General features: G+C 43.1%; 1 protein-coding gene across 7 annotated transcripts in view; it reads right to left on the reverse strand.

The window, feature by feature from the left end:
- The window catches only part of mipol1 (mirror-image polydactyly 1), a 96,764-nt gene that overhangs the window by 55,751 nt on the left and 27,705 nt on the right, over positions 1-13,308 (reverse strand). For 2 of the 7 annotated variants that reach the window (XM_064336363.1, XM_064336345.1), the window contains exons 3-5: positions 5,711-5,795; positions 3,926-3,999; positions 1,033-1,279 (exon numbers count right to left, since the gene is read on the reverse strand). In XM_064336363.1, coding sequence (XP_064192433.1) covers positions 1,033-1,279; positions 3,926-3,999; positions 5,711-5,795 — 406 coding nt within the window. Of the gene's footprint in view, positions 1-1,032; positions 1,280-2,752; positions 2,897-3,925; positions 4,000-5,710; positions 5,796-13,308 lie in introns of those variants that run through there. The other 5 variants (XM_064336373.1, XM_064336354.1, XM_064336382.1 and 2 more) reach the window with 4 other exon arrangements.

Below are 13,308 nucleotides of genomic sequence, written 5' to 3' on the forward strand. Positions count from 1 at the left end.
CCCTCAGCAGACTGCATTTGAAATAAACTCAACTCCCACTTTCAATGGTCAATACCTTACTGCCACATGGCATGACGATGAGGTGGCAGCATGGGCAGTTGAAATTGAGATGGCAGGGCGGCACGGCAGTGAAGGAAGCCCGCAGGGTTAAGTCCCTGGCTGGGCACTACGCTACTGTATACTTGAGCAAGGCACTTTAGTGCATAAGCATTGTAGCTGGTGTAAAATAATGGGTTCAGCAGACAACCCAACCTCTGCCACATTACAGCAGCCCATCTCCGCCCCGACCGAGGACTACAGAGGCCGAAGGCGTGCCCGGCTTCTTTGAAACGAACGCATCGCTGCAGACATGGAACAAGGCTGTGCCCAATCGATGCATTACAGATCTCTCCTCCCGATCGATGCACCGTACAGGTTGACTGTGTGAGCCCTGACACGAAAGCTACTGACATCCCAAGCTTTTAAAGGTCAGCACTTTGCCGTTTAACAACACGGCCACGGGATCCGCACCCCTGACTTCGAAGCCAGCAGGAAGTGAATTGGTCTCGGGTTGGGCAAGGACTCCTGGGTAAGGGAAGGCTACATAACAGTGTTAAGCGCCGAGTTCTGTTCCGTGTTCCATCTCAGGCTGCTCGGCTGTGAGCTCCTCCTAACCCGATTCGTAACGCCACTGCTAAAACTGCTGAAGCAGACGGGAAGTGCCTTGCGTACAGGTCACCCATCTCAGAAAATGCATCTGTTGTTATTTTACTGTTTTTAAACTTATTAGGGAATACGTACGCCCTTTCGGCACTCAAAATAAATTAGGCTTTCGGGAAAAGGTCTGTATGATTTTGAAAGAGAAGTGTTTTGTTTGGAGCAAAGCAATACAAGGCTGTATTTTTAGTTCTCTGGTCATCAAAGCAATCACTTTCCCCAGCCATTATTTTCTCCCATAACAGACTGAGGTGCCTTGTAAGGAGAGACACAGACCACGCCCACTTGAGCTCCTGTTCTCATTGGTCTGTCCTAGGCTCTGGAGTCCGATCTCACCTCTTTGGCGAGGGCTCGCTGTGGTCCCGTGGGGACAGGATTGGCCTGCGAAGAGGTCCAGCGTCCTGCTCCAGCTCTGCCTGAGCCTGGACATCAACCCTCGCCACATGACCCTCCTCCTCCTCCTCTTCCATCATCTTCGCTGGCGCGTTTTCTCTGGAGTCAGGACTGAGGACAGATCTCGCAGCTCTGGGCTCCCCACAGTGGGACAGCAGGGAAACCTTGGTCTGTGGAACAAAAAGACCCCCTGGAAAGGGGTGGGCGGGGGGTTGCTGTATTTTGAGGGCTGAATGGGAGATAGACTTACAGCTGATGAACCCCTTCCCCTTTCTTACACCACAGCATGGACGTATTCACCCCACCTGCCTTTACTAACTAGTGTCTTGTATGAGTTGCAGATTATTCTTGCTAAACGTGCTTTCATTCTTCACATTAATAGCATATAACATATAATTAGCATAACAAGGCTAAAATGTTCAATATCATATTTTCACAAAAAAAAGGAAGTCAGATTTAAAACAAAGAATGGGTAGAAAAAGAATTGGGAAAAGAAAATAAACTGTAGCAGAGAACTGTGACGTGCTGCATGTTCTGTAACCCTGACATTTGCTTCTGTACATTCAGTGGGTGGAAAAAAATCGAGAGCAAAAGGCTAATGAAATATTAGCGCGTCGAATGTCCGTTTTCTGTTTTCAGTCCTCTTCAGAAAGTAAAGCCGGGCATGTTTCAGTAGGGAAAGCAGACCTTTCGATTGGCTGAGGGGAGGAAAAACAAACGTCCTCTGTCAATGTTTCTGTTGAAAGCCTGGCCAGAGAGACTCCAGGCATGAGTCAAACCCTTGGGCCTGTCATCTTGGCATGCTTACTGAGGTCTCCGCAAGCCCCTGCCTTAGACGCGACACAATTTTGGCTCTCTTTTTTACTGCCTCCATCTCAAACACAGACCGGTTAGGAGCTTCAAATTATCAAATGAAATACAGTACAGCCAAATAATAATCATTGATAAGCTAAGATAAATGCATATATATCAACGCAAATATCACCTTAATATCAGTTTTAATGACATCTAGGGTACACTGCAATCGACCTGCTTTGATTTTACTATTTATTTTATCTCGTTTAAAATATGAGGCACTTAAATCCCCAGGTTCAAGAGCCACATGGACAATTAGCCATCGTCCCCGTCATTATAAAATATACATTAAGAAAAATCAGATGAATCGCTTCCACATCAATGCAATTCAAATAGAGTTGAATTCAAACAAGGCTGAGTTAAACAGAATCGCCGCTTCAAACGTTTTTAAAACGCGGGGAGTAATTTGCGTTAATAAATGCAATCTGATGCTGGGGCCGTGAGCACTGCCGCCACTACGTCCAAAAGCTCCAGCTTAGCGGTGACAATTATTTAGCAAAAGGTCAGGTTTTGAACTAGAGATCAGGGAGGTCTGCCTCATAGCTTTGTTGCTAGGGCTCTACTCTCTGGATTGTTGATGACAGTTATTAGTATTCCCCCGTAAGACTCACCAGCGCAAACACCAAATTCAACCATGAATAATAACACCAAAGACACTTATATAACCCCTTTGTCGCATGGCAAATACGGGACTTTCTAGATACATTGTACATAGACCTTGGTTACTACTTTAATTTTACTGAGCTTCTCACAAAGCTAACTGCCGCCAAATAGGCTACGTGCGCGTTTAAAGCTGCATTTCACTCACAATTGTGTGGCGAGGCCGTTTAATGATAGCAGACAGCCCAAAATGAGGAAAGCTGAGGGAGAGTCCCTTTTCACTACGGAGCAAAATCATCCCAAAGATTAGGCACCTTGGAGAAACGCTTTTTAACTTGGTAAATGGTGGGTGGGAAAAAGTCAATTCGCTTGAAGGAGACGTTGCAGCTCGGCGAACGACTCTTTCTGGAGTCCCTCACGCTTCGCTTGATAGCCCGAAGCTTCAAGCGGCTTTCGTCAAATGTCACCCATTAATAATCGCGCGGGCGTCATTAAAAACTGTTTGGCTAGCAGGGCTTGAAGTGTTTAAGCAACAGCCCAAATGTGTATTTGTGCAGGGGAGCTGAATAAATTTACATATCAGCAGCGCTTGGTGAAGGGTGGGTAAATATTCTGTTTATCTCTCATTGTCATTCCAACCAGTTTATCTAAATAGGCCTACAGGCTTTGCCATATCATTACGGCCTAGGTAAAGTTATTAGATGGCAGAATAACATCATGACCGGAGGTGATTTACACATGTAAATAAATGTTTATGTATCGCCCTGAACAGCGCTTGGACAACAGTAAGCGAGTAAACAGGAAGGTTTTTTATTTATTTTATTTTTTAAATGTCATTTAAACGGCCAAACACTTAACCACGAGAGGACAAGTAACCGTGCGTTCCTATATCTGTCTGATTACGAGGCACACGACTCTTGCGTATTTAGCCTATCCATGCCGGACATGCATGGATGCTTAGGGGGGGAAAAATCAAAGCTGCGCTCAAATGAACTTCATTTCCATTCGGGAAATGTAAGCTGCACGGCCCCAGCTAATAATAAAAAAATTTCACCGTGTGGTGACAGGTACCTGCTATTTGAAAACTTTTAGTCGCCTCATATCATATGTTAAGGTTCCAATTATTTCAAATATATGTATCTCAATAATGCAATGCAGTATGACTAACATACTACAGTTGCCTATATTATATAGTATGTTTACTAATATTCAGTGGAAAATGCACACTGCGGTGCGTGAGGTCCCACAAACAAAAAGCAGGTGTCCGAAAAACGGCAGAGGACCCGCACTGATCGACAGTAGCCTAATGATACGGAGTAGTATCAGAAGTATCACCGTTAAGCTTTGCTTTGTTCTGATGTAAATCCCTGAAATCTCTTACCTCTAGACAGATCCTCAGCGAGTGCTTCTGAACCCGTTCGACCTAACAACGTGGTGGAACTTGCTTCCAGCTCTCTAAAACGGAAATTAAAATACGCAAAAGATTAAATGGATGTTTTTTTTTTTGTTTTTTTTTTTAAAAAAAACGAAATATACTTATTGTTGTAACACACAGGTTCTCGTAACATACAAATTATTTGTTAGTATTTTTAACCAAAAAATAAAAATGTGTGAAGGCAAAATCAAGACATAACAGATGATAGAAGAAAACGCTTAAAGTTAAAATGGTAATTGACTATTTCAATATCAATGAGGTTTTGCGTGACGAAGACGACCTTGCTGGTCGATAAGCTGCATTAATAAATGTACCTATTAATTAAATAAATGTGAGAGCATACATTTTAGTGTGCGGACACCTTGTCTTTCTCACTTTTAGTTTATTTTGGCCTGCACCCGAGTCCAAATTGGGTCGGACGTGCACACTAGCCTATTGCCTCTACTTAATATACAAAAACACCAATCACATATATAAATAATATTAGATAAATGTAAATGTTAATATTTACCATCATTATAAGAAGTATTTCAAAAGAAAAACATGATTATTTTTATCTACCCTCTGTTTCAAGACATCTTACATTGAATACGTTTTAGAAATAAACATTGATAATAATTGATAATAATATTACTACTACTACTACTAATAATAATAATAATAATAATAATAACAATTTAGTATTGTACTGCATTGCACTTGAAATTGCAAATTTACAATAGCTTGCATTTCTACATTTAAATTAAAGCCAAAGAGCTTTAATTTGATGACCACTCGGACCAGGTGGTGAAATCACTGTGATGTGTGTTTTACAGAATAGGCTTCACAATATGGCAGCCTTTTTTTTTTTTGTTGCTTAGTGTAGTGAGTGTATAATTGGTCTCCAGGGGAACACTTCAGTACAGTTAAATGGGCCTGCTACGGCTTCCAGGGACCTGGGCGGAGATGGAACAGATAAGCACGGCCCAGAAAGTACGCTCTTCTTTACCCCAAACAGCACAACATGTCCGCTGGCCTGAGCTGCCAATTAATGATTAGCCAGGTGGGCTGTTATAAGGCAAGAATGCAGACAGCAAATAGTCTTATGTATAATGTCACTGTAAATGGATTTACTGCAGCTCATTAAACATCTTTATAGTCTTCTAAAGGATATTGCTTACGCCCCCCTACCTGATCAAAAAACAATGGAACTACGCACTAAATCCTTTACTGGAAGCTGTCTGCGCACAAACAATTCACCTGCTTAGTATCCACTGAAAAACAATAATGTGCCCCTGTTCTCCCTGCTTGTAACTATCGCAAAGATGAAGGTGTCTTTTTCCAAGATTCATCAAACACTGAACAAAGGATCAGGATTACAACAGGTACAAGGAGGGTTGTGTTAAAATACACAAAGATTTGAAAATTAAACAAGGAACGCTAATGGCAAAACATGGAAACAATACGTATAATTGTACTTGCAACCAATTTGGTTCTGCATTCAACAAAAAATTTGAGACGAACAAACATACGCCAATAAGCCCGATTTTATTTTTAGTCCGAGTAACATAAATCCACGTAATTTAGGATTTAGAAAATAAAGCTCTACAAAGGAATTTCATATCGAAATAACCATCACCTCTGATGAGCGCTAATATACATTCACGTCTGCTAAATCTAATTTATAATTTCCATGTGTGGGTGAACATTTTATTCACAAACAAGGTAATATGAGCTGCACGGGGCCTTTACCTGAGTTGTGATGCGCTCTCTGTGCTGTGCTGTTTTACTGGGGAGGGTAATCTTTGTTTCAGTTCCTCATTGACTTTGGGATTAGCTGCAAATATATAGGGAGGTTACGATTAATTTAAAAGGAAAAATGCATTTCATTGGAAGCAGCCACTGTATATTAGCTTTAAAAAGGTTAGTATTAATTATAACCTGTCAATATGTTCTTGAGGGGACTCGGATGAAAGCCATCTTTAATAACCTCAGGAGTACAGCAAAACAAGACTGGCAGCCTTAATTTGCTGGATGAAATAGTGATTTAAGTCATCATTTTATCCTATCCGCAGTGTACAATCACTTCTACCTCACCGTTTACCAAGCTAATGAATGCCAGCAATTAACAAAACATAATCCCATTGCGCAATCATTTTAATGCTTTTAGCAATCAGGAAAGTAAACAGCCATTTAATACTGCTCAAGCCAGATCAGATCCTTGTTAGGAGCCACCAATTAAAGTTCAGCTCCTCAGGTGTAATTAAATGATGGGGACGATTTAGTTCCATAAATGCAAGTTAATTCGTAAGCAAGCAACAAATAGACAGGGAGCAATTAGAAGAAACATTGACATTCGGAGTCGCAGCCTCTTCCTTTCATTGGACTACATGCAGGAGAAGGCTGCCCTCTACTGGTGAAGTTGAGAAGACATATGGACTTTGATGTGGTAAAATTGTCCATGTCAGCTGCCTGGGGATAGCTTTGGGAGTAACCCCTTACAACACACTGAAATATATCTGCGATGTGTATCATATGTGCTAACTAATACAGGAGCCATGCATGTATTAATAATTGCCCAATTATATATAAACTAGCCCAAATTATAATAGAATATTACAGAACAACAGTTTAAAAACATATGCCTACACTTAACTACTCAAAGGTTTGTAAACCAAAATATATAACTGCATACTGTATCACTGTGACCCACAGCTCTGTTTGCACAGCATATCTTTTGCAAATGAACAGACACAACATGTGAGGACTGAAACTGATAGAGACATGGAATGGATATTTGCAAAAAGAATATCATTATTCATCCTTTTATGCCAACCACCTGTCATATAAAAATACCATTTTTGCTTTTTCTCCCACTTTGGAATGCCCAAATGTATTCATCAGCAGGGCATGTGTGTCAGCTGCTGCTTCACACCATAATGCACATAGGTCTAGTTTGCACAGTCATGAGTCTGAGGAAGACACATCTTGTGTAGTTTAACAGGTAGTCTGACAGCCACCCAATCAACCAGTGGGGGTTGCTAGTGGCAACAAGAAGCTGTAATCCCAGCATGCTGAAAACCTCCCTTCCCTGGGCGATGCTAACGCTAACAGGGCATGGCCCAGCAGGACTGCCAGCTCAGGCCAGACAGTGGGGCCCATTCATACACTACAGCAGAAACCAGCCATATTTCTAAGAAAATGTATTCTCACCTCTTTATTTGGGGGGGGTGGGGAATTCTGCAGAATTTCTCATACAGAATGTTCCATGTTCAGATAATATTGCCCAACCCAAAAAAGCTTACTCCAGGAAGATGAATGAAATGATAAAAGGATTAACATGGAAAATGCGTTCTATATAGGAAACGCCCATATTCATGCGCTATTGAGTGTTCTAGAATAGATAGCCTACAGAGCCTAGGCCACATTCCCACAAAATTAATAAGAAGATATAAGGAGTTCATTTTGAGAAAATAAAATGCAGTTCAGCTTCTGGGGCAAACAGACTGGAGCTGACCGTGGCCAAGCTCTGCACTTGCAATGCAGAGATGGACAGGGAACAGTATCATACTCCACCAAGCAAGAGAGGGACACGACAGAGGAGAGAGGCAGAGATGAAGGGGATGAAAAAACTAAGATAGACAGCCAGGGAGGGGGGGAGAGGAGGAGAAGAAGAAGAAAAAGAGAGAGAGAAACCATTCTCTGACTAGCGGGGCGACTGAGTGGCAGGGGGGTGACTCCTGGGGCAGATGCCAGTGGAACGTTATCCCTGCGCTGTAAGCTAGCACACACAGCTCACACCCTGATTCTCTCAGGCACACTGAGGCGTGAACAGACAACTGGCTTTTTGTGGGAGAAGCCACAGGACTCCATTAATCCCAGCCATAGACTCCAGGCAGAAGCTAGTCTTTTTTCGGGGAGTATTTGGGGAGGGAGGACTTTCGCTGGAAGGTACGGCTGTGGAGATTAGTAATCCTTTAACACGAACATGAGAAAAAAGCTTTGAAGAAGAAAAACAGAAAATACATACAAGCCTGACCTATTCACATTCCCTTCGTTTTCGGAAAAGCGCCCTGCAGCGACTGCTTGCAAAGGCAACTCTGCCAAATACAGTTTGATTGATTCACCGATTGACACAATCTCTGTAGCAAATTACACGAGAGAAGTTTAATAAAAATGAATGGAACTTAACCTTTTCTCTCATAGATAATCAAGACATTGATGGCCATTTTAAAGAGGAAGTCTCTTTTCTTGATGAAAGAATACGAAAAGGCTCACAGGTGCGTTTCTCCTCGTTAAGCCATGGCCAGCGTCGCCGCGATGAATAAACAGCTCCTTTCCACCTGGCCTTCCTGTGCTAAAAACAGGAAGTTGCCAGACAGCGCAGCAGCCGGCCTGGCGGCTACGACCCGCTCGCATCGCAGGTCATATTGCTGCCCTGGTATTTGCTAAGCCACACCGAAGAGGCTTACGCTCACTCAGTCACATGATCCCCAACAGCTCCTGTGGAAGAGAGCATTCCCATCTGCTGAGCAGAATTTGGGAACAACAAAGAGACCATCCTCAGCTGGTCGGGACAACAAAGAGATAAAAAGGCACAGAAAGAGGCCAAGAATATTGTCACACAGATGTTTCAGGCTATTTTGTTTGGGGGTGAGGGGGGGGGAGTGCTTGGGACCCCCAGCTCCATTAATCCACACACTATGCAACAGCATCAGGGGGGAGAAGCTGTTAAAATCTCGGAGACATGACCACAGACCCCCCCCCCCCCTTCATCAGTATCGTTATGACACCGCGGGCCCCTGACTGTGGTGGAAAACACCTGACATGTGACCACGCTGTTGCCACCCAAAGGCCATGGGACAGAAAGCTGTCCTGTGATTGGTGGCTCTGCCACACCCCCCGCAGTGCTGAAACTAAACTGGGGAGAGGCTATTCAGATGCTCTACACCTGAGAACACCTGAGAACACCTGAGTGAGGCTGGCCCTGTGGTTATGGCCATGGTCAGCACAGCAACACCCCACTGTTTAATCAGCTCAGTGATGACTGCTCCCGCCCACACAAAAACTGCACTGATCACAGTCCGGGTTGAGATCCCATATCTAATTTTTTCTGTTAAAAAATATGGGGGAAGTCATTTAAAAAAATCAAATAATATTGTTCCCAAGTTGCTTGAAAATCAGCAAGTGGAGGTAAATAAATAGATTACTGCATGCAACCCGCTGCCAAAGGGATTTATTTACTGTTCGAATCAGAATGTAAAAGCTGTATCCGTCTAATGAAAACAGCATATGCCTGCTAAAACCACTTTATCCCTTAATTCAAACTTTTCTCACTTTTCTTTGTCCTTTACTGTCTTTCTGTGATTTTCATATTCTGGCCTTGTAGACTTTGAGCTAATTGCCTCTGTGGGCTACTTATTATTCATGTACAATTATTGCAGCGTAATGTCTTTAAATCCTTTTAAATGACCATTCATGCGTCGCATTCATTGAAAATGCCTTTGAAGTCTGTCAAAGATGGAATTCTTCAAAAAGAAATGCCTAAGTCCAATTTCAGTCAACCAATACCAGGGTTTTCATTTCCCCCTAATATAAACTAAATTCCATTAATTTTTTAAGCTGCATTTAATAAATTCGCACGGCAAAAGTTTCTAGATTCCACAGTCTGTCATTTGTATTCCAGCTGACTTTATGAATATTAATAACAGTGTTATCCTGATTAAATGGGCTTCACATAAAATCCCCGCCAATCCTCCAGCTCAGGCTTCACGTCTTCCCCATTCTTTATGAATTTTGATTCGGACATTAATCTGGAGAGAAACTTAAATCAGGTTTAATTGTACGCCGTGCTTACGGTACCCCTGGAAAATGCCCATTTGAATTCATTTCATGTGTGTAAATAGACTTTTACATGGGATCAAAAACTGTATCACTTGTGGTGGGGGGGGGGGGGGGGGGGGGGGCGGCACCTGCTTGCTTGATTTAATGCTTCTTTAAGTTATATCTTGATGGTTTCAGATATGCCAGAGGAAAGTAGGGACTTTACTTCCATGGGATAAAAGGGTGTTTTATTCCCTTGCTCTTTATTCAATCCACCTAACATGTTTGGAATTGAGAAAATCAATTTTGTTTTCATTCCCACCCCTCAACTTCATTAACTTCCTATTTCCTGTAGTCACATGCCTGTAGCGATTCTTCTGCATGGTCATCGCATAACTTAAAGGCTTGTCCACTTACTATCATAAGGAAAAAAAGACCTTCACTAAGCAAATTTGACACGCCTCATGTCCAGACATTTCAGAACACTGGATTCAAAGCTGGATTCAAATGGTAACTCACTCATTTGTAGAACCATCACAGTACCTTATTATACTTATTTGGTAATAGCTAGATTGCAAGTGCTTACATTTTTGGTCATGTGATATGTAAAGGGACAGCCTACTTTCTAAAGATGTTGTCCTGGTGCAGAACCTCACCACACTGTCACACCTTCCAAGTGTTTTTCAACCGTCAGGTATTCAGGTTTATTTGAGACAAAAGCAAAGAGCAAGGCTATGTGTGAGAACAGAACATTTCGTTCATTAACATGAATTTTTTTTTGGACCACACACTGAAGACCTTATATGGCCAGCTTTAAAGCCAAACCGCAACCTTACCACAAGGAGCTTTAACCTTCCTGGTTCAATTCAAGTCGAATGAGGTTTTTTTCACAAAAGTTTCTAAGCATTGCGTAAAAACACTCAGAGGTTCTCCTTTGTACAACAACACTGACCTTTACACTTTTGACTCAACCATATTTCTATTTAAATCCTGTTTTCATCTTAAACAGAACAACAAATGTTGCCTTAAGTAAACTTAAATTATAAATAATGATTCTGTCTTATTAACCATTTCCAGAGAGTATCCCAGTATATGTGTGTGTGTGTGTGTGTGTGCGCATGTCAGTGCACGCATGTGTGTATGCCAGAGCATGAATGTGTGTGGACAACTGTGAGCGGCTGAGCGTGTGTATTATCTCATCAAAGGCCAGGGACAGAGCCGCAGTTTCTATATGACACACACTCTGCACTCACTCTATGTATGATACACACTCATGTTCTGACAAGCATATTTTCCCACCATGCAGTACTTCCCCAAACAGTGCACAACCAACACAGTGATCAGCCAAAGTCAACTGCTACCAATTCTGGGACAGAACTTTTATTTCAGCTATTTATTTGAACAGGAAATACCAGCATATATCTTCAAGGTATAACTGGCCACAGCCACAATGTCTGCTCTGTATATGGTGATGCACATATTTCAATGAGATACAGATACACAGGCCAATACATTTTCGGTGATATTTTGTTCCAATTTTGAGGTAAAGCGAAATAATGCCCCTTTAATGTTGTTTCCTTGCAAATGTCCATTATCCCCAACACCCGCTTAGCAACAATCTAAATGCTGGATAACTGGGTGTTATCCACAATTTAGCCATTTCAACTGAAATGCTATACCATTTCACTCAGACCTTATATACGTGTGGGGAACATTCTGGCACAAAATGGCTGGCAAAACACAGCGCTGCTCCTTCAGCCCTCCACTGTAAAATGTTGATATCTTCAGACAACGACAGTCATGCATAAGCTGTCGTTTCCACTCAAACACTATTCTGTTACAGTGGTTCGCATCCAAGTGACCATACCACAGCACACGAATGAAGAAGGTTCCCTCCATGAATTGTTTTTCTAAAACCAGAGGCACACTGGTAGAAGCACTCTACCAGGAAAGCCAAGGCTCCAAAATGCCAGAAGCCATTACAGCAGGCTAAAGATTCTGCCCCTGTCAAGGATGCATGTTTCCTGTGAATCCTATAGATAGCATAAATAGCATACTGAACACATACACAAGCCTTTCCTAGAGTGGGAACATGGATGTCCAAACATAAGTGTCGCTTATTTAAGAACCTCTTGGCCTTAAATACTCCATCAACACACATTAATTACTGATTATTGGTCATGTATTTTCAGATTCGATGATTACACACATTTATATTCAGGCATTTAGCAGACACTGTGGACCAGAGTGACTGAATGCCCTCCATATGAAAATGAGAACTCAGTAAAACGTGTCTCGGCTCAGCTCAATCCCAGAAACCTGCAGCTCTCCGCTCGGCTGGGCCTGCTGCCGCCGCCGCTGCCACGGCGACCGGGGAGGGAACGCGCGGCGCTCCACATCCGCCGGGAGACCCGCCCGCGCCGCCATCCCGCGGATGAGACGCGCTGATCCGCGGGTATTAGCGGGGGGTGCGGCGGTGTGACCCGCGCAATCCTGGCGGATGAGTGCCTCATTTTCCGCGGATCCCACTAATTTGGGCGCTGGAAGCCGCCGGGCGGGAGCCTCCAAAGACTCTCTACCCCCTTGGCCGCCGGCGCCGCGCAGCTGCGGGGCGGTGGGCCCCCCGCGGGCCCGCCGAGATCGGGCGCTGCGTATCCCATCAGGCAAATCTCACTTTCAGGAAATGGAACACTCCCGCTCGCCGCGTCCGTCCGTTTAGCGCAACTTAACGATGCCGGGAGTAGATCCGGCAGCTGAAATGAAGGTGAGCGCAAATCCTCGGCAGAAGCAGCGCCTCAGTGTAACAGCAAACTGCTTTTCACCACTTCAGCAAAGATAGACGGTGTTGGTATGTAACAATAGGTGTTTACACAGCCTACAAGGAATCCTAGCGCAGATGTGAGGTCTGTCATGAAGTACGACTATATAGCCTGGATTTATGTACTTCTGAGAGGAAAAAACATGTGCTAACTATTGAAGCATTGAACTCAAGTGCGCTCCAAAACTTAATGATCATAAAAGAACAGAACTCGAAAGTTATCCATTAATGACACACAAGTGAGTTCACAGGGGACACATCTGTGACCACATACGCAGCAGGTACTTTCTGTCAGAAATGATCCGGTATTCTCTCATACTTTACCGTGTTCAGAAAACAGGCAGACGCTCCACCACATAAGCCGTGAAGCAGGTGATATAAAATGAAAAAGACACCATTTTAAACTAATAGAGGGCACACTTACAGAAGGTTCCCTACACAGCCAGGCCTAAGCGAACGTATCGGGAGAAAGCACAGTCCAACACTACACAGCACAATCTGAGCAGCAGGCGCAATGTCTGCACAGGACAACCTGTTCTACCCAAGCGACGCCTAAGGAATGGTTTACATATGATGTGTCTTATGAATATGAACAATAATGACCGCAGGATACACACCCACCCTTTCCTTATCTGCTGAACAGGTCACAATAATCTAACAGTGTTTATTACAATTTATTGTTATAATTGGGTTAAAAAGTTGAAAGGCA

This window comes from Anguilla rostrata, chromosome 1 (assembly GCF_018555375.3).
Source record: "Anguilla rostrata isolate EN2019 chromosome 1, ASM1855537v3, whole genome shotgun sequence".
NCBI classification, from domain to species: Eukaryota; Metazoa; Chordata; class Actinopteri; order Anguilliformes; family Anguillidae; genus Anguilla; species Anguilla rostrata.